Raw genomic sequence first — 26,237 nt, 5'->3', positions numbered from 1 at the left:
TTAAAAGTATCCTAATGTTTTCGGTAAACATGTGCAAGATAAAAGCAAAGATGATGATCACATTATCCTTTTTCATATATATAAATGCTTTACAGATATTATTTTTAAGAATAATGAATATCAACTAGAAGTTTATGCCATCCAAGTTGTTAAGTATATGAAATAGCTGATCAAGTAGCATAACATTTTTGACAAAAAATCACTACAGTGTACTAGGTTTGAAAGTGGTAGTCAAATAATTTTTTTGATTACAGATTAAGAATGTTTTAGAGGATCTTCCCATGGCTCTTTAGAAATTGGTTGGTTGGGGAGCAGTAAGCAGTAATTCAGCTAAAAACTTGCAAGAAAATACAGTTAGTCCTCGACTTACAATGATAATTGAGTCCAAAATTTCTGTTGCTAAGCGAGACAATATTTAAGTGAGTTTTGCCCCATTTTACAAACTTTCTTGCCACAGTTGTTAAGTGAATCGCTGCAGTTGTTAAGCTAGTAATACAATTGTTAAGTGAATCTGGCTTCCCTATTGACTTTGTCGGAAGGTTTCAAAAGGGGATCACATGACCCCAGGACACAGCAACTGTCATAAATATGAATCAGTTGCCAAGTGTCTGAATTTTGATCATGTAGCCATGCAGATGCTGCAATGGTTGTAAGAGTGAAAAACAGTCAGTCACAAGTCACTTTTTCAGTTTTAACTTTGAACAATATTAAATGAACTGTTGTAAGTTGAGGACTACCTGTAGAAAGATCCACATCACACAAAGTTGGTGGGAGAACCATCTTGAGACTGCATAAGTGAAAGATGGTTAAGAATTGCATTAAATAAATAAAATTAAACCACAGTGCAGCCAAATTTACTTGTAATGTCGGGAGAGATACTGTAATTCACAAATCCCCTGTAAAACGGGGAATATTGTGTTGTATTAGGAGAATAATACGATATTATAATACAATACAAGTTTAAAGCATGTCATGCACAGCTCTGCATCTTTCGATAATACAGAAATTGATTTTTGCAGAGTACGACTTTAGTGGCAAACAGTATAATTATATTTTTGTTATAGTTGCTTAATTTATTAAAGCTGCTTTATGACAACAGATACAGCAAATTGGTTGGAGTATAAAGAAGGGGAAAGTTGGAAATTAAATACCTATATTTTTAAGGATTTATTAATATAAACAATATAGTGGAGATTTTGTCCATTAATTTATATTTTTAAATCAAGTTTTTTTTAAAATATACTCTACTTGTTACTATTTAATAATGTCATATTGAGCAATAATTGTATAACTTCAGTAATTTTATTTTCTTGAAACATTCTTTTAAACAAGGATTATAAGAAGACTAAAAAAATAAAATGAGCGCAGAGGGGTGTTGATAAACTTTTTAAAAGAGAAAATGTTTATAATATAATCACTGTATATGCTATATACTAAATAAAGTTTTAACTGTAAAAAAATTAAAAAGCTATTAGTTACCTTTCTAATGCTTAAATTGACACACTATAAATGAATATATACACTAAATAAAAATGTTCAACCAATTGGGATAGGAAATAATTTTCACAAAAGTAAAAAGTATATTCTTCTATTTCCAAAGCTGTGCTTTCCATGTGGACTTCAATTCTTAAATTAATTTGATCAAATGACAAATCTTATGTTTACATGTAAATTATGGCAAACTTTTAAATTATTTTATTATAAAGATATATTGTATATTTTTTCATTCATTTTTCATTCATTATTTAATTCTAATTTATGCGATTTCCTTACCACTAGTAGGTTTGGAGGATTGATAACAGTATAATAAGCTTGCTACTCTTAGCAGAAATTAACATACATGAAGAGATAAAATTATAATACGTTCTTAACAAGTTAGTGTGTAATTTAATGTGATATTGGAGTGATGGACTTTCATTACTGTAACAGCATTCTTAGTAATATAGCAATTTAATAAATATAATTTAGGAAAGATAGTAGTCAATGGATATGATACTAACTAATCTTAGTTCCATGTTTTGGTTTGTTCATATGACTTGTAATCTAGCTAAGACCTGTGTAGAAACAGGTGATAGAAACAGAAATAGCTATTTTTAAAAAATCCTTTTGGAATAACAACGTAGCAGGCCTTAGATTTACTTCGGTTCTATGTGTTCTAAATAAATTCTAAGCTGATTTATGTTTAAAATATCTTGGAATTTTTTGATGGCTGCTGTTTTTAGTATTTATTAGGACCTCTTCAGATTCAGTTGAATCTTAATATTTTTCCACTAATCTTGCCCTAGCAATTAACTGTGGAGCAAAAATATATGATCAAAATGCAATTGTAAGGTCCAACTTTTTATCATTAAGATTTTTAATTCAAAAAGTACTACATTTTAAGATCTGTCATACTGCTTTACAGTTTATTCTTCCATTAAAACATAGGAACTAGATGAAGAATAGTATACTGTACATGTATATTGTTTTACTCAGGTAAATTATTGTAGTTTGGAAAATTACTGTATGAATATTTCACAATAGATTAATATAATATAAACTATATATAATTATTTTGTCTTAGCAGAAGAAAAGAGAAGAGTAAGTAAGAAAAAGAGAAGAAAAGGAAAATGCCGAAACCAGTAAGTAACCCAGATGGAACTTTAATAGTCTTTGATAGACTTTTAGTTCTTACGATCCCTAAGTTATCCCTAAGGATTGCTAAGGAATAGAGTTTACAAAGTGAAGGACTATCTACCTGTTTCAATATACCCAAAGTATCTAATCTTCCCTTGATCCCAAATAATAGTGGTAAATCAGCTAAAATAAAACAGAAGAGAGTTTTCCTGTGGGTTCAGTGCTGTTTCCTTTCTCTCCCCCTCCTCAAAAAAAGCTATTTCTGTGATGGAATGTTCACCTCCTGGAGAGACAATAGAGGGAGTTTGGCAGCAAAGAGCTTTCCCAGGAAGAAGGCAGTATATTCTAAAGAAAAGCACAAATTAAGAGGCTGCAGTTCCGAACTGGATGTGTGTGTGGGGTGGTGGTGGTGGTGGTGTTTAAGAGGTTCAGGATAGCCACACCCTAAAATTTCTTAGGATCTATTTATTAGGGTAGAGAATTATAGATTTAGTTTGGCAAGATTCTGTCCATTAGGTGTAAGGATTGGACCTGATTAGATTTCACTGTGTCACCTTTGGACTTGGACTTGACAAATTTCTGAATATTTGGGGGATTTTTCTGAAAGCATTTAATACAGGTAGTTCTCGATTAATGATGGCTCTGCTTAGCAACTGTTCAAATTTGCAACAGAGCTGAAAAAGTAGCTTTGTTATAGTCTTCAAACCTATGACTGTCCCAGCATTCCTGCAGTCACATAATTGTCATTTGTGTGCTTTGCAGCCAAAAGCTTTGCTTTTATGACTGTCACAGTGTCCTGCAGTCACTTGATCACCATTTGCAAGCTTCACAATTAGATTCTGACAATCAAAGTCAGTTGAGAAGTTGGCAGTAAGTTGTTAGTTGTGATCCAGTGATGTCACACACTTAACAATTATGGGTGATTTGCTTAATGACTATAAGGAACTGAGATAAATCTGGCGTAGTCACTTGATGCTATGTTGCTTAACAACAGTTGACAGTCCCATTTGTGGTTGGTAAGTAAGTGAGCTCTACCTATAGTGTTTCTATGTGTGGGGGAAGCAGTAGTGGGCAGAGTTGAGACCTTGCCTTCCTCAGGTAGTGATTTTGGAGTATGAAACTAGTTTTACAATCCCTAGCAGTCTTCAACAAGAATAAAAATACGGATTCTTGTTTGGAAAACTGATTGATTTATGAAATACGTTGAGATTTTTCTATGGAAAGGGAATTAAATTTTCCTCAGATGAATTTCAGTTTTCTTTATGTTTTAAAACTTAATGAAAAATAGAATTCTAACTTTCACATTCTTAGGATGATTTTCCCCCCCTCTGTTACACTGATTGTGGTAGAATCTTGAGCTTAGTTATTGGGAGGAGTGAAAAGATTTCTGTCTCTAGGTGAGTAGCAATAAATATTTCTGGTTGCTTGCACCTTAATTTTGCCGGATTAAAGCAACTACTACATATGCACTGCAAAGTTTTAGGGAGGATCTCCTTTCAGCCACTTCCTTCCCATCAGCAACTCAGCCTTTTTACTTTTCCCCTCAGCAAAACCTCAGATTTTATCACATACTTTGGTTTCTATTTTTTTTTGTTACTTGTATTTAGCCTTCAACATATTATGTCTGTTTTGAAGAACTAATCGCTGGGATCTTGAATTATTCAGTTATCTGTGGCTTCATTTTCTGTATTACTTAAAAAGTTGAACACTGTTGCTTAGATATATAATTCAATTTAGAAGTGAAGTTTTGTGGCAGGAAAAATACGGTCCTGTTTTGTTTATCCTTATATACAAATACTGTACAAAAATAATAAGCTAGAATATAGACTTGGTACTAAGTAACATCATATATTTTGCTGATAAAATCTAATACTTATGCATGGCTCTATAATGCAGAATTTTGTTTTTTGTTTTAAAAAATTATATGTCAGAGCAAGATTTTTAGCATTTTAAGAAGGCATTAAGAATTTGCATCTTTCATGAGCATGAAGTATATGCAGCTGCATATTTGTCTCATTACAGCCTGCATAGAGTGTATGGTTTGCTGATTCAGAGGGCTAATTTTCATCTTCAGTATAATTTAACATTATATCATTGTCTTTGTCATTAGTCATTATGTTATACAAATAGTCCTTGACTTAAAACTACAAGGACTAAGTTGTTGCAATCATTAAGTCAAGGCACCATGGCTCAGTATTTTTTTACTGGTTTTTATGGCAGTTATTAAGCGAATCACATGGATGTAAGTCTGAATTCACTCTCCCAGATTGGCATTTTTTGCCAGAAATCAGCAAAAAATGTCACAACTTGTAGTTGCAGGATGCTGCAACTGGTCACAAATGTGAGCTGGTTGCAAAGTGCCTGAAATGTCACGTGCAGGGTTGTCATGACATTTTACGATTGGCAGAAGTGCTAAAGCATGTGAGGCTGTCCTAGGTTTAAATCATTGTTAAATAACTAGTGATAATTCAAGGATTATCTGTGATGCATTCTTAGGCATTCTTTGGCCTGCATCAGTGCATTAATACATAGACATTATTGAAAAATCAATATAGAGTTTAATCTTCTTATGAAAAACTCACAACTGTATTGTCATTTCTCTCTTGATCTATATTTGTAACTTCTTTGGAGACTATAGACAAAGTCATGGATCCTGTAATAAATTTAACAAACCTTATGGAAGAAAAATTTCTCGTGCTGTCTCTCTCACTCCCATAAACAACTATTGTCTTGGAATGTATCCTTGGAGGTTGAAATATCCTTCTGAATACTATACAGTATGGAAATCATGTACAGGAGCTACTGACACATAGAATTTGATTGTTTTGGAGAAATTATTTTTCCTCAGCAACTTCTCTTGTATTGCTCATGGACACCTCAGTGTATTTCAAGGTGTGCCACAGTCCCTTGAGGTAGCAGGTGGGAAAATTTCTACAGATTTCCATAAGTTACATTGAGATTCAAGGCAATGAGTGTTTTGTATTGACATGCAAGAGAGGTGGAATGATTCAACTATTAATTATATTATTTCTAAACTTAGTTGTTAGAATGTTATCTTAATTATAGTTTAGAGGCTCTTGCACTCTTATTTAAATAACAAATTATAGCAATGCATACAGAAATATAGGAACTGCGACCACTGGAACAAAACAATTTGGAAAATATATACATACATACATATAAGAAAACCATTTTTTAAAGTACCGTATATACTTGAGTATAAGCCGACTCGAGTATAAGCCGAGACCCCCCAATTTTACCCCCAAAACTGGAAAAAGTTATTGACTCGAGTATAAGCCGAGGCTGGGAAATGCAGCAGCTGGAGGCTGGATCCCCCGAAAGACGTCTCTGCTGAGATGAGAGAACGGGGTGGCAAGCCGCCGAGAGAATGGGGCGGTGGAGTGCTCCGCCGAGAGAATGGGGCGGCTTGCTGTTCTCTCGGTGCAGCACGGCAGAGGCTGGATCTCACGAAAGAAGTCTCCGCTGAGCGAGAGAATGAGGCGTCTCAGCGCCCATTTTCTCGGCGAAGACTTCTTTCAGGGGATGCAGCTTCTGCCGCCCCTTTCTCTCAGCTGCCCAGTGGAACAGCTTGCCACCAGAAATCAAGAGTGCTCCATCACTGGAGGTTTTTAAGAAGAGACTGGACATTCACCTGTCTAAGATGGTATCGGTCAGTGGTGGCGAAACTTTTAGAGACCGAGTGCCCAAACCGCAAGCCAAAACCCACTTGTTTATCACAAAGTGCCAAGGCAGCATCGGCATTCTGGTGCCCTCGGGGGAGGGGACAGGGAGGCGCCTCTGAGTGCTGCCTCTGGCACGAAAAAAAAGGGGGAGCAAAAAATGGGCCACCGTACCGCAAGGCACAAAAACGCCAACCGCCGTGCCGCAGGGTGCAGATACAAGGCACCGCATCACGTGAGAACGGGGCTGGGCTAGTGAGTATCACGCAGGCACTAGCCCCGCCCCCTTTGCAGCATGTGCCTGCTCGTGGCCCCGTGCGCGCATGCACGCATGTAAAATGCTTCCCCCTCCCTTTTCTTCCAGTCCACCAACCAACAAGGACCTGCTGCTGGCAGCGGTGGTGGCGCACGTGCCAACAGAGAGGGCTCTGAGTGCCACCTCTGGCAGGCGTGCCATAGGTTCACCACCACTGGTATAGGTCCTCCTGCTTGAGCAAGGGGCTGGACTAGAAGACCTCCAAGGTCCCTTCCAGCTCTATTCTATTCTATTCTATTCTATTCTATTCTATTCTATTCTATTCTATTCTATTCTATTCTATTCTATTCTATTCTATTCTATTCTATTCTATTCTTATTACCATTCTCTATTCTATTCTATTCTATTCTATTCTATTCTATTCTATTCTATTCACTTTCTATATTTCTATTCTATTCTATTCTATTCTATTCTATTCTATTCTATTCTATTCACTTTCTATATTTCTATTCTATTCTATTCTATTCTATTCTATTCTATTCTATTCTATTCTATTCTATTCTATTCTATTCACTTTCTATATTTCTATTCTATTCTATTCTATTCTATTCTATTCTATTCTATTCTATTCTATTCTATTCTATTCTATTCACTTTCTATATTTCTATTCTATTCTATTCTATTCACTTTCTATATTTCTATTCTATTCTATTCTATTCTATTCTATTCTATTCTATTCTATTCTATTCTATTCTATTCTATTCTATTCTATTCTATTCTATTCTATTCTTATTACCATTTTCTATTCTATTCTGTTCTGTTCTGTTCTGTTCTGTTCTGTTCTACATTCTGTTCCAATCCATTCCATATTTTCTATTCCATTCTGTTCCACTGTCAGAGCCCATCGGAGGCAACCCAGTCAGCCCAAACAGGAGTTACACTAATGCTACGCAGCCTCTCCTCTCAACCTGAACCCCTCCTTACCTTTCCTTTTATCTGCATCCTATTTTTAACTGCCGGCTCTGCCCAGCCCTATTTTGTCCTTGAGCACTCGTGAGCTCATCAAGAACAGAAGGTAACCGTGGGGGGAAAGGCAGGGCAAGATCTGCAAGATCCCCATTTGCATTTGACTTTGCCATCCCATCTGGTTCGAGATAACACACCACACACACACACACACAGAGAGAGAGAGAGAGAGAGAGAGAGAGAGAGAGAGAGAGAGAGAGAGAGAGAGAGAGAGAGAGAGAGAGAGAGAGAGAGAGAGAGAGAGAGAGAGACGCACACCTCAGCAAAAAAGAAAGAAAGAAAAAGAAGTAGTAGAAGAGGCAGAGAGCCCCTGTGGGTAGGAGTGAGGATGGGGAGAAACAGCAAGAAGACCGGGTGGGGTGGGGTGGGTTAATCACTAAACCTTCCAGTGTTTAACCAAAGCAGCTTTTGCATTTGTCAAGCTCTGCTAGCAGGGCACTGGACGGGCCTGGCGGAGCTGCTGAAGGTGAACGGGAGAAGGTGAGTCTTCGCCGAGAAAATCTCAGCGCCCATTTTCTCGGCGAAGACTTCTTTCGGGGGATGCAGCTTCTGCCGCCCCTTTCTCTCAGCTGCCCAGCTAAGAGAAGGGGTGACAGAGGCTGGATCCTCCGAAACAAGTCTCCGTGAGACGAGAGAACAAGGCGTTGGAGCGCTCCGTGAAGTGTGGGGTGGGGAAGCTTGCCGCCCATTGTCTCAGCGACGAAGACTTCTTTCGGGGGATGCAGCTTCTGCCGCCCCTTTCTCTCAGCTGCCCAGCTAAGAGAAGGGGTGACAGAGGCTGGATCCTCCGAAACAAGTCTCCGTGAGACGAGAGAACAAGGCGTTGGAGCGCTCCGTGAAGTGTGGGGTGGGGAAGCTTGCCGCCCATTGTCTCAGCGACGAAGACTTCTTTCGGGGGATGCAGCTTCTGCCGCCCCTTTCTCTCAGCTGCCCAGCTAAGAGAAGGGGTGACAGAGGCTGGATCCTCCGAAACAAGTCTCCGTGAGACGAGAGAACAAGGCGTTGGAGCGCTCCGTGAAGTGTGGGGTGGGGAAGCTTGCCGCCCATTGTCTCAGCGACGAAGACTTGTTTCGGGGGAGCCAGCCTCTGTCGCCCCTTTCTCTCAGCTGCCCAGCTGAGAGAAGGGGGTGACAGAGGCTGGATCCCCCGAAACAAGTCTCCGTGAGACGAGAGAACAAGGCGTTGGAGCGCTCCGTGAAGTGTGGGGTGGGGAAGCTTGCCGCCCATTGTCTCAGCGACGAAGACTTCTTTCGGGGGATGCAGCTTCTGCCGCCCCTTTCTCTCAGCTGCCCAGCTAAGAGAAGGGGTGACAGAGGCTGGATCCTCCGAAACAAGTCTCCGTGAGACGAGAGAACAAGGCGTTGGAGCGCTCCGTGAAGTGTGGGGTGGGGAAGCTTGCCGCCCATTGTCTCAGCGACGAAGACTTCTTTCGGGGGATGCAGCTTCTGCCGCCCCTTTCTCTCAGCTGCCCAGCTAAGAGAAGGGGTGACAGAGGCTGGATCCTCCGAAACAAGTCTCCGTGAGACGAGAGAACAAGGCGTTGGAGCGCTCCGTGAAGTGTGGGGTGGGGAAGCTTGCCGCCCATTGTCTCAGCGACGAAGACTTGTTTCGGGGGATGCAGCTTCTGCCGCCCCTTTCTCTCAGCTGCCCAGCTAAGAGAAGGGGTGACAGAGGCTGGATCCCCCGAAACAAGTCTCCGTGAGACGAGAGAACAAGGCGTTGGAGCGCTCCGTGAAGTGTTGGGTGGGGAAGCTTGCCGCCCATTGTCTCAGCGACGAAGACTTGTTTCGGGGGATGCAGCTTCTGCCGCCCCTTTCTCTCAGCTGCCCAGCTAAGAGAAGGGGTGACAGAGGCTGGATCCCCCGAAACAAGTCTCCGTGAGACGAGAGAACAAGGCGTTGGAGCGCTCCGTGAAGTGTGGGGTGGGGAAGCTTGCCGCCCATTGTCTCAGCGACGAAGACTTGTTTCGGGGGAGCCAGCCTCTGTCGCCCCTTTCTCTCAGCTGCCCAGCTGAGAGAAGGGGGTGACAGAGGCTGGATCCCCCGAAACAAGTCTCCGTGAGACGAGAGAACAAGGCGTTGGAGCGCTCCGCGAAGTGTGGGGTGGGGAAGCTTGCCGCCCATTGTCTCAGCGACGAAGACTTGTTTCGGGGGATCCAGCTTCTGCCGCCCCTTTCTCTCAGCTGCCCAGCTAAGAGAAGGGGTGACAGAGGCTGGATCCCCCGAAACAAGTCTCCGTGAGACGAGAGAACAAGGCGTTGGAGCGCTCCGCGAAGTGTGGGGTGGGGAAGCTTGCCGCCCATTGTCTCAGCGACGAAGACTTCTTTCGGGGGATGCAGCTTCTGCCGCCCCTTTCTCTCAGCTGCCCAGCTGAGAGAAGGGGGTGACAGAGGCTGGATCCCCCGAAACAAGTCTTCGCCGAGAAAATGGGTGGCAAGCTTCCACCGCCCCATTCTCTTAGCGGAGGCTTGCAGAGGTGGCGGCGGAGCTGCGCGCGCAGCTCTCCAAACCGCCGCAGCCCGTTTGGAGAGCTGCTGCCTTCGTTCATGTTTGATGAAAGCAGCAGCTCTCCAAACGGGGGTAGAAGTTCTTTTTTTTTTGTTGTTGACTGGAGTATAAGCCGAAGTGGACTTTTTCAGCCCAAAAAGTGGGCTGAAAAATTCGGCTTATACTCAAGTATATACGGTAAGTTACGTAAATTGTAGCTCAAATTTTCAATGAAGCTCTATCTTGCAGTGGACTAATTAGGATTGGTAAAGTTAACATAGATGGTGATTTCAATTTTATTTGGCATTTATAGAGTTAAGATTTGTTACTATTCTAGTTTTTATAAGAGGATTTGTCACAAGGTAGCTGACAAATACAGCATGCTACAGTTTTGAGTGCAAATGTCAGTCATTAGGAAGAGAATTATTCTGAAAGTAGAATACTCCAACTGAAGGGTTTTTCCATTCAGTATTGTTGTTGTTAGTTGTGAAGTTGTGTCCAACCCATCGTGAGCCCATTGACAACGTTCCTCCAGGCCTTCCTGTCCTCTACCATCTTCTGGAGTCCATTTAGGCTCACGCCTACTGCTTCAATGACTCCATCCAGCCACCTCATTCTCTGTCGTCCCTTTCTTCTCTTGCCCTCAATCTTTCCCAGCATTAGGCTCTTCTCCAGTGAGTCCTTCCTTCTCATAAGGTGGCCAAAATATTGTGAGTTTCAACTTCAGGATCTGGCCTTCTAAAGAGCAGTCAGGTTTGATCTCCTCTATCACTGACCGGTTTGATCGCCTTGCAGTCCAAGGGACTCGCAGGTGTCTTCTCCAGCACCAGAGTTCAAAGGCTTTAATTCTTTGGTGCTTAGCCTTTTTTATGGTCCAACTTTCACAGCCATACATTGCAACTGGGAAGACCATAGCCTTGACTATACACACTTTTGATGTCTCAGCTTTTATTGTGCTGTCTAGATTTGCCATGGCTTTCCTCCCGAGGAGCAAGCGTCTTTTAATTTCTTGGCTGCAGTCCCCATCTGCAGTGATCTTGGAGCCCAGCCAAATAGAATCTGTCACTACCTCCATTTCTTCCCCATCTATTTGCCAGGAATTGAGAGGGCCGAATGCCATGATCTTGGTTTTCTTAATGTTAAGTTTCAACCCAACTTTTGCACACTCCTTCTTCACTCGGAACAAGAGGCTCTTTAGTTCCTCTTCACTTTCTCCCATTAGAGTGGTATCATCTGCATATCTTAGGTTGTTGATATTTCTCCCGGCAATCTTAATTCCAACTTTTGATTCATCTAGCCCTGCCTTTCTCATGATGTGCTCTGCATATAAGTTAAACAGGCAGGGTGACAGTATACAGCCTTGCCGGACTCCTTTCCCAATTTTGAACCAGTCAGTGGTTCCATGTCCAGTTCTCACAGATGCTTCTTGACGTGCATATAGGTTTCTCAAGAGACAAATAAAATGGTCTGGTACTCCCATCTCTTTAAGAACTTGCCACAGTTTGTTGTGATCCACACAATCAAATGCTTTAGCATAGTCAATGAAGCAGAAGTAGATGTTTTTCTGGAACTCCCTAGCTTTCTCCATGATTCAGCGTATGTTGGCAATTTGATCTCTAGTTCCTCTGCCTCTTCGAAATCCTGCCTGTACTTCTGGTAGTTCTCGATCCACATACTGCTAGAGTCTAGCTTGTAGGATTTTAAGCATGACTTTACTAGCATGAGAAATGAGTGCAATGGTGCGATAGTTTGAACATTCTTTGGCACTGCCTTTCTTTGGAATTGGAATGTAAACTGATCTTTTCCAATCCTGTGGCCACTCTTGAGTTTTCCAAATTTGCTGGCAAATTGAATGTAACACTTTTACTGCATCGTATTTTAAGATTTTGAATAGCTCAGCTGGAATACTGTCACCTCCACTAGCTTTGTTGTTGCTCAGCTTTCCTAAGGCCCATTTCACTTCACATTCTAGGATGTCTGGCTCAAGGTCAGTGACCACCTCATTGTGGTTATCTGGGATATTAAGCTCATTCTTGTATAGTTCTTCTGTGTAATTTTGGCACCTCTTAATCTCTTCTGCCTCTGTTAGGTCCCTGCCATTTTGGTCCTTTATCATGTCCATTTTTGCATGAAACGTTCCCTTCATCTCTCCAATTTTCTTGAAGAGATCTCTGGTCCTCCCTATTCTATTGGTTTCTTCTGTTTCTTTGCACTGTTCATTTAAGAAGGCATTCTTATCTCTTCTAGCCATTCTCTGGAATTATGCATTCAATTGGGTGTATCTTTCTTTTTCTCCCTTACCTTTCACTTCCCTCCTGTCCTCAGCTATTTGCAAAGCTTCCTCAGACAGCCATTTTGCTTTCTTGCATTTCTTTTTCTTTGGGATGGTTTTAGTTGCTACTTCTTATACAATGTTGCAAACCTCTGTCCATAGTTGTTCAGGCACTCTGTCTATCAGATCTAATTCCTTAAATCTGTTTGTCACCTCTACTGTATATTTGTCAGGGATATGATTTAGTTCATACCTGAGTTGCCTAGTGCTTTTCCTTACTTTCTTCAGTTTAAGCCTAAATTTTGCAACGAGAAGCTCATGGTCTGAGCCACAGTCAGCTCCTGGTCTTGTTTTTACTGACTGTATTGAGCTTCTCCATCTTTGGCTGCAGAGCACATAGTCAATCTGATTTCTGTGTTGACCGTCTGGTGATGTCCATGTGTAGAGCCGTCTCTTGGGTTGTTGGAAAAGAGTGTGCTATGACCATCGTATTCTCTTGACAAAATTCTGTGCCCTGCTTCATTTTAGGCCAAACTTGCCTGTTATTCTGGTTATCTCTTGGCTTCCTACTTTAGCATTCCAATCCCCCATAATGATAAGGACATCATTTTTTGGTGTTAGTTCTATAAGGTGCTGTTAGGGCTTCATAGAACCGGTCAATTTCATCCTCTTCAGCACCGGTGGTTGGGGCATAGACCTGGACTACTATGATATTGAATGGTTTGCCTTGGATTTGAACTGAGATCATTCTGTCATTTTGGGGATTGTATCCCAGTATTGCTTTTCCTACTCTTTTATTGACTATGAAGGCTACTCCATTTCTTCTGAGGGATTCTTGCCCGCAATAGTATACCTGATGGTCATCTGAATTAAATTCACCCATTCCTGTCCATTTTACTTCGTTGATTCCTAAGATGTCAATGTTCAATCTTGTCATCTCTTGTTTGTCCACGTCCAGCTTTCCTTGATTCATGGATCTTACATTCCAGGTTCCTATGGGAAAAAAATCTTTACAGCATCGGACTTTCCTTTCACCACCAGATACATCCACAGCTGAGCGTCCTTTCGGCTTTGGCCCAGTCGCTTCATTCTTTCTGGCGCTACTAGTACTAGCCCTCTGCTCTTCCCCAGTAGCATATTGGACGCTTTCCGACTTGAGGGGCTCATCTTCCAGCGTCATATCTTTTTCCTTTTGGTACTGTCCATGGGGTTTTCATGGCAAAGATACTGGAGTGGGTTGCCATTTCCTTCTCCAGTGGATCACGTTTTGTCAGAACTCTCTGCTGTGACCTGTCCATCTTGGGTGGCCCTGCACAGCATAGCTCATAGCTTCATTGAATTACACAAGCCCCTTCGCCACGACAAGGCAGTAATCCATGAAGGGGTGATTATTAATTATTAATGTTCAGCTGTTTACTTACTGAATTTATTCAAAAAGATGGTTTTTCTCTTTGCCCTCTCCTCTCCTGGTAAGGGGAAGGTTGACTTACAAGATGACTTATAAAATGAAAGGGAGGGATGCATGCAAATACTGCTGCTTGTGGATGCAAAGGGAAAAGTAATGATAGTAGACTGACTGAATAAAGCAACAATCTTCAACACAATTGTGTGGGACTAAGAGCCATGGACTGTGCTATGGAATAAACTGCATCCTTTTCCTTGTGCAAGCAGGTCAACTAAAAGCCATATACCAACATATACCCTTTTTGTAACCTGAAAAGTACCCCAAGGATTCCCCCCCCAATAGTTTCTGTCACATCTTAACAATATGTGTGCTGAGATAAATAGACATGACAAGATCCTATACACACTTTGCTGGTAGTAAGAGTCATTGAGTATAGTAGGAGAGGTGTGTGTGTGTGTGTGTGTGTGTATGTGTATATGTATACTCAAAAAAATAAAGGGGACACAGGATAAGACATCCTACTATTAAATACAGTACATTGTGTTGTTTAAGTGTTCCCTTTATTTTTTTGAGCAGTATATATCTGTGTGTGTGTGTGTGTGTGTGTGTGTGTGTGTGTGTGTGTATAAAAGGGATGTGGTGGCTCAGTGGGTTAGGACGCTGAGCTTGTCGATCAGAACGTTGGCAGTTTGGCGGGTCGAATCCCGAGTGCCACGTAACAGAGTGAGCGCCTGTTACTCGTCCCAGCTTCTGCCAACCTAGCAGTTCGAAAGCACGTAAAAATGCAAGTAGAAAAATAGGGACCACTACGGTGGGAAGGTAACAGCGTTCCGTGTGCCTTTGGCGTCTAGTCATGCCGGCCACATGACCAGGGAGACGTCCTCGGACAAGCGCTGGCTCTTCGGCTTTGAAACAGAGATGAGCACCGGCCCCTAGAGTTAGAAACGACTAGCACGCATGTGCTGGGGAACCTTTACCTTTTATCTTATGTAGATGTAGATATAGATATATGATTTAATTAATTAGGTAAAATTTGTGTGTGTGCTATATATGTACACACTTGGGCATATCTCCAGGACTGGTTTCAGTGGGCACTGGCAATCATAATTGAGAAAGCAAGACTTGCATATTTATAACCCTTTTCTTATGTCTAAATACACTTCTTTTGGGGAAAGGTTATCTTAAATTCAGTGACATGTTTTCAATAAATATAATGTTTGTGTGTTTAATCATTTCCCAAAAATTTTAGTTGTAATGAATAGAAATATTAATATGTAAGAAAAAAATTTCTGATTTTTAATATTCTTTAGTTTTTTATTTAGTCATAGCAAATTTGTGAGAAGCTGACCATATCAATATCACTTGGGATTATATTAATGTTTAAATTAATGTGTAAAATGTTGTATTTATATTACGTATTATTGTTCTGTGCAGATTAACGTAAGGGTTACCACTATGGATGCAGAACTAGAGTTTGCCATTCAACCGAACACAACAGGGAAACAGCTTTTTGATCAGGTATAAATGTTGAGTTTATGTATGTCTTCATCTTTTATTAACATTTTACATTTTGTATAAATGATAGCATAGTATGTTTTTTGCAAAAATTAATCTATTAACCTATCTAGAATTGATAGCCTGATTTGTGAAGAATTATAGAATAAAATATAATTTAGGGATGTGGTGGCTCAAGGGACGCGGTGGCTCGGTTAGGATGCTGAGCTTGTCGATCAGAAGGTCGGCAGTTTGGCAGGTCGAATCCCGAGTGCCGCGTAACAGAGTGAGCGCCTGTTACTCGTCCCAGCTTCTGCCAACCTAGCAGTTCGAAAGCACATAAAAATGCAAGTAGAAACATAGGGACCACTACGGTGGGAAGGTAACAGCGTTCCATGCGCCTTTGGCGTCTAGTCATGCCAGCCACATGACCACGGAGACGTCTTCGGACAAGCGCTGGCTCTTCGGCTTTGAAACGGAGATGAGCACCGGCCCCTAGAGTCGGAAACGACTAGCACGCATGTGCGGGGGAACCTTTACCTTTTATAGAATATAGTGTTTACATTCTAAAAAAATAAAATAAAAAAATCCATACATCTGTGATGAGATAAGCAATATTTTTAAGCTTCTTCTCATAGGGGAAAAAGATAGCATTGGTGCAAAGTTAAGTTGTTTAGAATTTAGATAGTCCTATTTAGCATTAGAATTCTATTGCAAAACATGATGACAAAGATAGAAACATTTAATCTGTAGTTTTACTTGTATTCATTCAAAAAAGGGCTACATCCACTATAACTGTGTAAAGTTCCCCATATAAAGTTCCCCATAAAAAAGGAAGCTGTCCAAAGAATAACTTCATTCTGATTCATATTCTGGGAAGTTTATTAGAATAGTTATGCCAGAAATAGAAACAATATGCCTAGAATGTTAAAGGCTTAGAAATAATAGCAAGAGGAAGATTCTATTCTTGTCTTTTTGTGGGTTATTTGTAGATGTGTGATTTGTCACTTTGGGAAGCATGAACTGATTTTTGATTTGCTCCATAAAAATGTGCTAGGTGTATGTGGGGTGTGTGTGAGAGAGAGATTAGCATCTGTTTCAATTAAATCATCTTACCAGTGACCACGTGCACAAAATTAGCCTGCAGTACATTATATAAACCTCTGTTTTAGCTGCTAACAGGACACGCTTAAATTCTGATAACGCAATAAAATAGTTGTCCTATTTCATAAAATTATGCCATATGAGGATTTTCTATAGCAAATATGGAGTGTATTTAAACAAAGTCATGAATGATGTTATTTAATGAAAACGGCTTGCCATTTTTTTCAGTAACAACTGCATTGCTCTGTGACTCCCTGGCCATCTTTATTTCAGTAGTCTCTTCTTTTTAATTGTAGTTTAAAATGTTTCAAAGTTCTTTCTTGATAGGCTGATACAGATTGCTGTTTTTCTTGAGGAAATATTTATTGCATTTGCATATCACTAAATGAAGGAAGGACTTCTAATAGCTAATGGCAGCAGTAAAACATCCATGGCAAGACCATTTTTTGATACTGATATTTTCTTTTTTAGGTAGTAAAAACAGTTGGCCTACGAGAAGTCTGGTTTTTTGGATTGCAATATGTGGACAGCAAAGGGTACACAACTTGGTTGAAATTAAACAAAAAGGTAATTATTTTACTTTAAAAATTAAAAATATTTTTTCTATGTTTGATGTAGCAAAAGTATCATTGGTAGAATAGATACATTCTGAAGATTGGGTTGTAAGTCAAGCTAATGTTGATACTAGATGGGTGCCTAATGAATGAAGAAAAGAGTAAACTAAAATATATTTCTAGAGTATGTGTAAATCCATTTCTAAGATTATTTTCTATTTCATGTCAATCTAGTTTTATAGAAAATAAATTTGAATCATATCTAAATGGTATGTTTCTCAAAGGCTGTTCTCAGTTCTTTGATACCATGTAATATGGAATGTCACTGAAAGCAGATCATAAAACTGGTATATTCCTCCTGTTAGATTTTGTTTTTTATTCTTTCCCCCACTCCCAACTAATGATGGCAGGATTTAATATATACCTGATAAATACTCAGCATCTAAGGAGAGCTAAAGTTTCAGTAAGTATGGATAAGTAGAATTGTTGGATTCATCTCTGTGTTAGAACATAAAGAGAATTATTTTTATTTCCATATAAGGCAAGCATTCCAATTGACTAAACTTATTAGTTTCATATTTCTTTGTGGATGAGGCACTGAGAGAGAGGCAAGAGAAGATTATTATACTTGCATCCCATGGATCATAAATCATTCCTCCTAGTAGTAAAGGAAGCTGATAAGTGCTGATCATATTGTGGCACAATGAGTCTACTGAGAAGCAAGAGGATTGTATTGATACGCTCCAGGATACTAAAAATAACAGAACTAGAAAAAGGATGTAAGGGGGGGAAAGTAAGGATGTACTGCTAAATTGAGAGCATGATTGTCTGGATTATAAAAACTAAAACATAATTAAATGTTTAAATTAGCAGTTTGCTGCATCTGCCAAAAAAGCCAACACAGTTCTAGGCTGCATTCTTGCAGAAGGATAGAATCAAGATCCTGTAAAGTATTAATGCCAGTTTGTAATGCCTTGGTAAGGCCACACATGGAATACTGCATCCAGTTTTGGTCACCATGATGTAAAAAAGATGTTGAGACTCTAGAAAGAGTGCAGAGAAGAGCAGCAAAGATGATTAAAGGACTGGAGGCTAAAACACAAGGAATGGTTGCTGGAATTGAGTATGTCTAGTTTAATGAAGAGAAGGACATGGGGGGGACATGATAGCAGTGGTCCACTATCTCAGGGGTTGCCACAAAGAAGAGAGAGTCAAGCTATTCTTCAAACCACCTGAAGGCGGGACAAGAAGCAATGGATGGAAACTAATCAAGGAGAGAAGCAACCTATAACTAAGGAGAAGTTTCCTGACAGAACAATTAACCAGTGGAGCAACCTGCCTCCAGAAGTTGTGAATGCTCCAACACTGGAGCATTTTAAAGAAGAGATTGGATAATCATTTGTCTGAATAAGGTATAGGATATAGGGTTTCCTGTCTGAGCAGGGGGTTAGACTAGGAGACCTCCAAGGTCCCTTCCAATTCTGTTATTCTGTTCTGTTCTGTTCTAATCAGGGATCGAACATTTTCTAGAACACTGAACAAGAAAATAATATGCCATAACATTTTTTGCAGCATTATTTACGCTACTCTTCCTAATGTAGTCTTAATTGGGCAATATTAATTACAGGTAGTCCTCAATTTATAACCATAATTGAGCCCAAAATTTCTGTTGCTAAGTGAGACAGTTAAGTGAGTTCTGCCCCATTTTACGACCTTTCTTGCCCCAGTTGTTAAGTGAATCACTTCAGTTATTAAGTTAGTAATATGATTGTTAAGTGAATCTGGTTTCCCCATTGACTTTGTTTGTCAGAAGGTCACAAAAAATGATCACATGATCCTGGGACACTGCAACCATCATAAATATAAGCCAGTTGCCAAGCATCCTAATTTTGATCACATGATCACGGGGATGCTGCAGCAGTCATAAGTGTGAAAAATGGTCATAGGTGCGTGTGTTTCCTGTACCGCTTTCGGGCCACTTTCGGCGGCGGCGACGGCGTCTTCGGGCCGTTTTGGCGGCGGAGAGGACGACCGCGGGTCATCTCGGTGGTCGAAGGCATTTTTCGGGCCTTTGGCCCATTCCACCGGCAGCGACGGCGTCTCTGGCGATGGCAGCGGCGTTGTGGCGGCTGGCGTTCTTGTTTGGTCAGCGACAGCTGCAGCAGTTCGGGCAGCGGGTCCTGTGACGGTGAGGCCCTCCGCTTGCCCCGGCTCCTCGCTCCTCTTCCCCCGCCTCGAAGACTTGGGGCTCCTGTACTTTGGGGGGCTGCGCTCTGGATGGCCCCTTCGGGGTCCTATGGAGTTGCGGCCGGGAATGATATCCAAATGACAATGTGCGAAGGAACTATGGGGGCAACTGGAGTCGCCTGCCGTTACTAGACAGTGATTCACCATCTTGGCCTGGCTAGCCCCTCTGCCCTGGTTATATATCTACCCACTTACCAACTTTCTGCCTGCCTCGCTTTCCCCTTTGGACTTGGACGGACCTGGGTACAAGCCACGGTGGGAGAGTGGCTTGGGTTTACATCTGCAGCCCCATAGAGGTGGGAGCTCTATGGGGTATGCCCTACCCAGGGTGCATATCCTGGACCACCCCCAGGAACAGAGTTGCAACCCGTCGTGAGAGGACGGGGGTGGCCTGTTTCTGGGGGCACCCAACTGAGTGGCAGTGAAGTTGGGTGAGGGTCCAGATACTCACTTCCTATGTCTCGATCCTCCTATCGAACTTATCAATTATGGGGCTGCCTTTCCTGGACTTATATGTATCGATACACTAGCACGAACATGTTCGCCCTCAGGGGTGCCCCCCTCTCCTGGGTGCAACCCGCCTTTTTTAACACCTCCAATCTCGATGAAGGGCCCGATTACTGGGACCCTGACAGATGGCCGGGCAGGGGCAGGGGCCTTCAATATAAATTTAATAGGAGGCCCCTGGTTAACTTTTTAGTAAAAATTTTTATGGGGTTAGGGAGAGGGGCGGGAGTGGGTGGTGGTTGTTTGGCTATGGGGGGTGGTCAATCAACTTTGGCTCAGGCCAGGCCTGGGTCTGATCGCGCGGGGGGATAGCGGGGTGTGGTTGCCTCCGGGGCTCGGGAGCGGGTCGTGGGACTACCGATTCCCACGACGTTGGGGAATGGCAGCAGGTGCATGAACAGAGGGCCGTATCGTTACCGGGGGGGGTCGTCTCCGCTACTTACAAGCGGTGAGGCGCTCCGACCCTCTGTTTCTTCCCCGAGGTCCCGGGAGCGAGGATGCGCAGCCTCCTGAGCTCCGGCTGGTGTACCTGAATGCCAGGTCCGTGGTTAATAAAGCTCCCCTTGTTCGGGATTTAGTTGAGGGTGAGCATGCGGACCTGGCTTGCATCACGGAGACTTGGTTGGGCCCAGAGGGTGGGGTCCCTTTGGTCGATCTCTGCCCACCAGGTTTCCGGGTGCTACACCGGCCCCGGGCTCAAGGTAGGGGCGGGGGAGTGGCGGTAGCTATCAGGGAGACCTTATGTCCGCGGGAGACCACCGTTCCTCAGATAGTCGGGTGTGAGTCTCTTTGAGATTTGGTCCGGGGGCACAGTTGGGCTTGCTGCTGGTGTACTTTTCGCCTAGTCGCGCAGCGGCAGCCCTGCCTGAGCTACTCGATGTCCTCTCTGGGTTGGTGATTGAGTTCCCCAAACTCATAGTTTTGGGTGACTTCAATCTACCATCCCTAGGAGGTTCATCTGAGTTAGCTCGGGAGTTCATGGCTTCCATGACGGCCATGGACCTGACGCAAGTAATTTCTGAACCAACTCATGAGGGAGGCCACACCCTTGACCTGGTTTTCTTATCTGGATGGTGGTTTGATGATCTTGGTGGGGGCTCTCCATTTATTATGCCCCTGTCATGGACCGATCATTACCTCCTGCGGCTGGTCTTCCGTTTTGCCACCCCCCGCCGTGGGGGTATGGAGCCAACCAAATGGTACCGCCCCAGGCGCTTAATGGATCCTGACAGGTTCCAGGCAGCGCTGGGGTCCCCACCTGCCTCCGTTGCTCACAACTCGGCGGATGCCCTAGTGGAAGCCTGGGAAAGGGCGGCCACTGAGGCACTTGACCGAGTTGTACCCTTGCGGCCCCTGACCCGGTGCAGATCCCAACGAGCTCCGGGAGATGAAGCGTCGGAAATGGGGCCTAGAGAGCTGTTGGAGGTCTAGCCAATCCGAATCCGACCGGTTGCGACTAAGAACCTTTATTAGGTCTTATCTCGCAGCGATGAGGGCGGCGAGGTGTAACTACTTCTCTGTCCTCATCGCGTCTGCAGATAATCGCCCGGCCGCCCTGTTTAGGGTGACCCGCTCCCTCCTTAATCAGGAGGTGAGGGAGGAACCCTTGCAGGGCCGTGCCGAGGAGTCTGGTCAACATCTGTTGGATAAAATCGCTCAGATTCGGACCGGTCTGGACTCCAACTGGGCAGAGTCCGACAATCAGGACACGGGCAGTCTTGTCGATGTTATCTGGGAGGAGTTTGATTCTGTGACCCCTGAGGAAGTGGACAGGATTATGGGGAGGTTGAGCTCCACCACATGTTTATTGGACCCGTGCCCTTCTTGGCTGGCCTATGCAGCTCGGGAAAGGACATGAGGCTGGTTCCAGGCAGTTATATCTGCTTCTTTGAGTGAGGGTAATTTCCCCGCCGTCTTGAAGGAGGCGGTGGTGAGACCTCTCCTCAAGAAGCCTGCCCTGGACCCAGCTGTGTTGAATAACTTTCATCCGGTCTCCAACCTTCGCTTTCTTGCGAAGGTTGTTGAGAGTGTGGTGGCGCATCAGCTTCCCCTGGTTCTGGATGAAGCGGATTATCTAGACCCGTCCCAATCGGGTTTCAGGCCCGGGTACAGCACGGAGACGGCATTGGTCGCTCTGGTGAATGATCTCTGGAGGGCCCGGGACAGAGGACATTCCTCTGTCCTAGTCCTATTAGACCTCTCGGCGGCTTTCGATACCATTCGACCATGGTATCCTGCTGTGGCATCTCAGGGGATTGGGAGTGGGAGGCACAGTTCTTCAGTGGTTCTCCTTCTATCTCCTGGGACGCTCGCAGTCGGTGTTGGCAGGGGGGCAGAGGTCGACCCCAAGGACTCTCATTTGTGGAGTTCCTCAGGGGTCGGTCCTCTCGCCTCTTCTGTTCAACATCTACATGAAACCGCTGGGTGAGATCATTCGTGGTTTTGGAGTTGGGTATCATCAGTACGCCGATGATACCCAGCTTTTCATTTCGACCCCAAACCACCCCAGTGATGCCCTCGATGTGATGTCCCGTTGCCTGGAGGCGGTTCGGGTCTGGATGGGGAGGAACAGACTTCAGCTCAACCCTGACAAGACTGAGTGGCTGTGCATTCCGGCATCCCGGGACATTCAAAATATTCCACCTCTTTCTATGGGGGGTGAGTTTTTACCCCCCGTGGATAGGGCTCGCAACTTGGGAGTCCTCCTAGATTCACGGCTTACCCTGGAAGACCATATAGTAGCCGTGACTAGGGGGGCTTTCGCCCAGGTTCGCCTGGTGCGCCAGTTGCGGCCCTATCTGGACCGGGATGCCCTGTGTACGGTCACTCATGCGCTCGTGACCTCTCGCCTGGACTACTGCAATGCTCTTTACATGGGGCTCCCCTTGAAGACCACTCGGAGGCTCCAACTGGTACAGAATGCGGCCGCGAGAGTTGTCTTGGGAGTTTCCCGGTACTCCCATGTTACACCTTTGCTCCGCGAGCTGCATTGGTTACCAGTTGTCTTCCGGGTGAGATTCAAGGTTTTGGTTATGGTTTTTAAGTCCTTACATGGCATGGGTCCTGAGTACCTCGGGGACCACCTGCTGCCGGCGTCAACTTCCCTCCGCCCTGTGCGTTCCCACAGAGAGGGCCTTCTCAGGGTGCCCTCGGTCAGAGAATGTCGGCTGGTGGCCCCCAGGGGGAGGGCCTTCTCTGTGGGCGCTCCGGCTTTATGGAATCAACTGCCGGTTGAGCTCCGGACGGCACCGGACCTTCGCTCCTTCCGGCGCGGTCTGAAGACCCATTTATTTGAACAAGCTGGCCTGGCCTGATGGGGGATGTTAGGATTTTTAATGGGTTTTTATATTGTTACTGTTTTTATCTGGGCAATTGTTTAATTCTCTTTTAATTTTTGTATTTTCTATTTATATATGCCCTGTTCACCGCCCTGAGTCCTTCGGGAGAAGGGTGGTATACAAATTTAATAAAATAAATAAATAAAAAATAATAAGTCACTTTCTTCAGTGTTGTCACTAAACAAATGATTGTAAGTTGAGAACTACCTGTATAACCTTTTTGGCGAAGGTTGTTGAGAGTGTGGTGGCGCATCAGCTTCCTCTCTTCCTGGAGGAAACTGATTTTCTGGACCCGTACCAATCGGGTTTCAGGCCCGGACACAGCACGGAGACGGCATTGGTCGCACTGGTGAATGATCTCTGGCGGGCTCGGGACAGGGGTTGCTCCTCTGTCCTAGTCCTATTAGATCTCTCAGCAGCTTTTGATACCGTCGACCATGGTATCCTACTGCGGCGTCTCAGGGGGTTGGGAGTGGGAGGCACTGTTTTACGGTGGTTCTCCTATCTCCTGGGCCACTCGCAGTCGGTGTTGACGGGAGGGCAGAGATCCACCCCGAGCCCTTTTGTTTGTGGAGTTCCTCAGGGGTCGGTTCTCTTGCCCCTCCTGTTCAACATCTACATGAAGCCGCTGGGTGAGATCATTCGTGGTTTCGGGGTGGGGTATCATCAGTACGCTGATGATACCCAACTTTTTCTTTCCACCCCGAACCAACCCAGCGATTCCCTTGCCATGATGTCCCGTTGCCTGGAGGCGGTCCGGGTCTGGATGGGGAGAAACAGGCTTCGTCTCAATCCTGCCAAGACTGAGTGGCTGTGCATATCTGCATCTCGGGTTAACCAGACCATTCCATCTTTAACGATGGGGGGGTGAGGTGTTACCCCCCGTTGATAGGGCTCGCAACTTGGGTGTCCTCCTTGACTCCCGGCTCAATTTTGAAGACCATATAGGAGCCGTGACCAGGGGGGCTTTTGCCCAGGTTCGCCTGGTGCGCCAGTTGCGACCCTACCTGGACCGAGATGCCCTACGCACAGTCACTCATGCGCTCGTGACTTCCCGTTTAGACTACTGCAATGCTCTCTACATGGGGCTGCCCTTGAGGACCACTCGGAGGCTTCAGCTGGTGCAGAATGCAGCCGCACGAGTTGTGATTGGGGTTTCCCGATACTCCCATGTAACACCTCTACTCCGCGAGCTGCATTGGCTTCTGGTTGCCCTCTGGGTGAGATTCAAGGTGCTGGTAATGACCTATAAAGTCCTAAATGGCTTGGGTCTGGGATATCTGAGGGAACACCTGCTGCCAGCATCAAGCTCCCTTCGTCCAGTGCGCTTCCACAGGGAGGGTCTTCTCAGGGTGCCGCCAGTAAAAGATTGCCGGCGGGTAACACCCAGGGGGAGGGCCTTCTCTGTTGGTGCGCCTGCCCTCTGGAACCAGCTGCCCGTGGAGCTGAGGACTGCCCCCGACCTCTGTTCATTCCGCCGGGACCTGAAGACCTGGCTCTTCGAGCTCTCGGGCCCAGGCTGAGAATTTTAATTTTAATTTTAATTGGGGGCTTTTACTTTTTCAGGGATTGTTGTAATTTTGTTAATCGTTTTTAACTTTTGTATTTCTTGTTTTAATTACCCTGTAAACCACCCTGAGTCCTTCGGGAAAGGGCGGTATACAAATCTAAATAAATAAATAAATAAATAAATAAATAAATAAATATTTGTTGTTTGTCAATATTTTACTTTAGCGGTTTTAAAAATCTTTTTGTTGCAGTTCTTGCTAAACTTCTCAGTGCTATACGTATAACATATCAATTAAGTTCATTTTCATAAAATTTGATGTGCATAATGCTTATTAAGGGCGGTGCAATGTCTTAGTGGTTAAGACGCTGGGCTTGTCAAGCTGGAAAACTGACAGCCTAGATTTAAAACCCAAGTGTCATGTGAGGGAGTGAGCTTCTGTTACTCACCCGAGCTCCTGCCAACCTAGCAGTTTGAAAGCATGCCAATGCAAGTAGATAAATAGGTACCACTTTGGTTGGAAGGAAACAGTGTTCCATATTTTCATGCTGGCCACATGATGACAGAAGCCGCTCTCAGACAATGCAAGCTCCTTCTGCTAAGAATTGTAGATGAGCACTACCCCCTTGAGTCGATCACAACTGAACAGGGGAAACCTTTAAACTTTTAATGCTTATTAATCATTAAGAGATGCATTCAAAATATAGTTTCCATTGGTTGACCTGGAAAAATATAGCTATATCTCCAGTGGTATAAATAGGCTTTCAGAGTTGAGTTTTTTAAATAAATGTTGGATAATTCCATCCCTTATTGTGGTCTTGAAATACGTTTTTGAAATATACATTCTGAAAGCTCTCACGCTTCCCTATTTAAGTATCTGTGAAAATCACGTCCTTCAGTGCTGTATTTTTTATATTATGTTGCAAAATATGATAAATAGTTATAATTACTTTTTCCAATATGTTAATGTTCTCTTTATCCTTTGAAATTTTATATTATAACATATATTTTTATTTTATAATTCATATATTTCATTTTAGGTAACACAGCAAGATGTAAGGAAAGAAAATCCATTTCAGTTCAAATTCAGGGCAAAGTTTTTTCCTGAGGATGTTTCTGAAGAATTGATTCAAGAAATAACTCAGAGACTCTTTTTTCTGCAAATCAAAGAAGCCATCTTGAATGATGAAATCTATTGTCCTCCTGAAACTGCAGTTCTACTGGCTTCTTATGCTGTTCAAGCAAAATATGCTGATTACAATAAGGAAATACATAAGCTAGGATATTTGGCCAATGACAGACTTTTACCCCAGCGGTAAGAAATTTCTGGCTATATCAAAATTTCATTGGATTTAGAGTTTGATAATGTTGCTTAAGTAATATACACTATGAACAATGTAGTACATAATATGATATGAATTTGTGATTAAGCCAGTGTTATTAAATATGTATCTTTTCAAAATTAAAGTAAAATGGATGCATGTATAATATATTGCTTGGAGATAATTAGAAGCCGAATATGGAAAAGCAAGGTCATCAGCCTGGCAACCAAATGTAGGTTAGTTCGCTCTATTGTGTTCCTCGTAGCTACCTATGATTGTGAAAGTTCAACTTTAAATGAAGCAAATCAGGAAGAAAATTAACTCATTTGAGCTGTGGTGTTGGAGAAGGCTCCTGAGTATTCCTTGGACAGCAAAGATGACGAACAAGCATGTATAATACCAGACATGTTACTAGAAGGCAAA

The 26,237-nt window shown here is 43.3% G+C and overlaps 1 protein-coding gene across 4 annotated transcripts in view; it reads left to right on the top strand.

Annotated features, from left to right (window-relative positions):
• Positions 1–26,237, top strand: part of RDX (radixin) — a 64,142-nt gene that overhangs the window by 16,119 nt on the left and 21,786 nt on the right. For 3 of the 4 annotated variants that reach the window (XM_081327174.1, XM_081327172.1, XM_081327175.1), the window contains exons 2-5: positions 2,564–2,621; positions 15,176–15,259; positions 16,811–16,906; positions 25,533–25,807. In XM_081327174.1, the coding sequence (XP_081183300.1) occupies positions 2,610–2,621; positions 15,176–15,259; positions 16,811–16,906; positions 25,533–25,807 (467 nt within the window). In that variant the 5' untranslated portion in view covers positions 2,564–2,609. The remainder of the gene's footprint in view (positions 1–2,563; positions 2,622–15,175; positions 15,260–16,810; positions 16,907–25,532; positions 25,808–26,237) is intronic. The other variant, XM_081327173.1, reaches the window with a different exon arrangement.

This window comes from Vipera berus (genome assembly GCF_964194415.1).
Source record: "Vipera berus genome assembly, chromosome: 4".
Lineage (NCBI taxonomy): Eukaryota > Metazoa > Chordata > Lepidosauria > Squamata > Viperidae > Vipera > Vipera berus.
The sequence above is the reverse complement of the archived record's forward strand: the minus strand, read 5'-3'. Positions and strand labels throughout refer to the sequence as shown.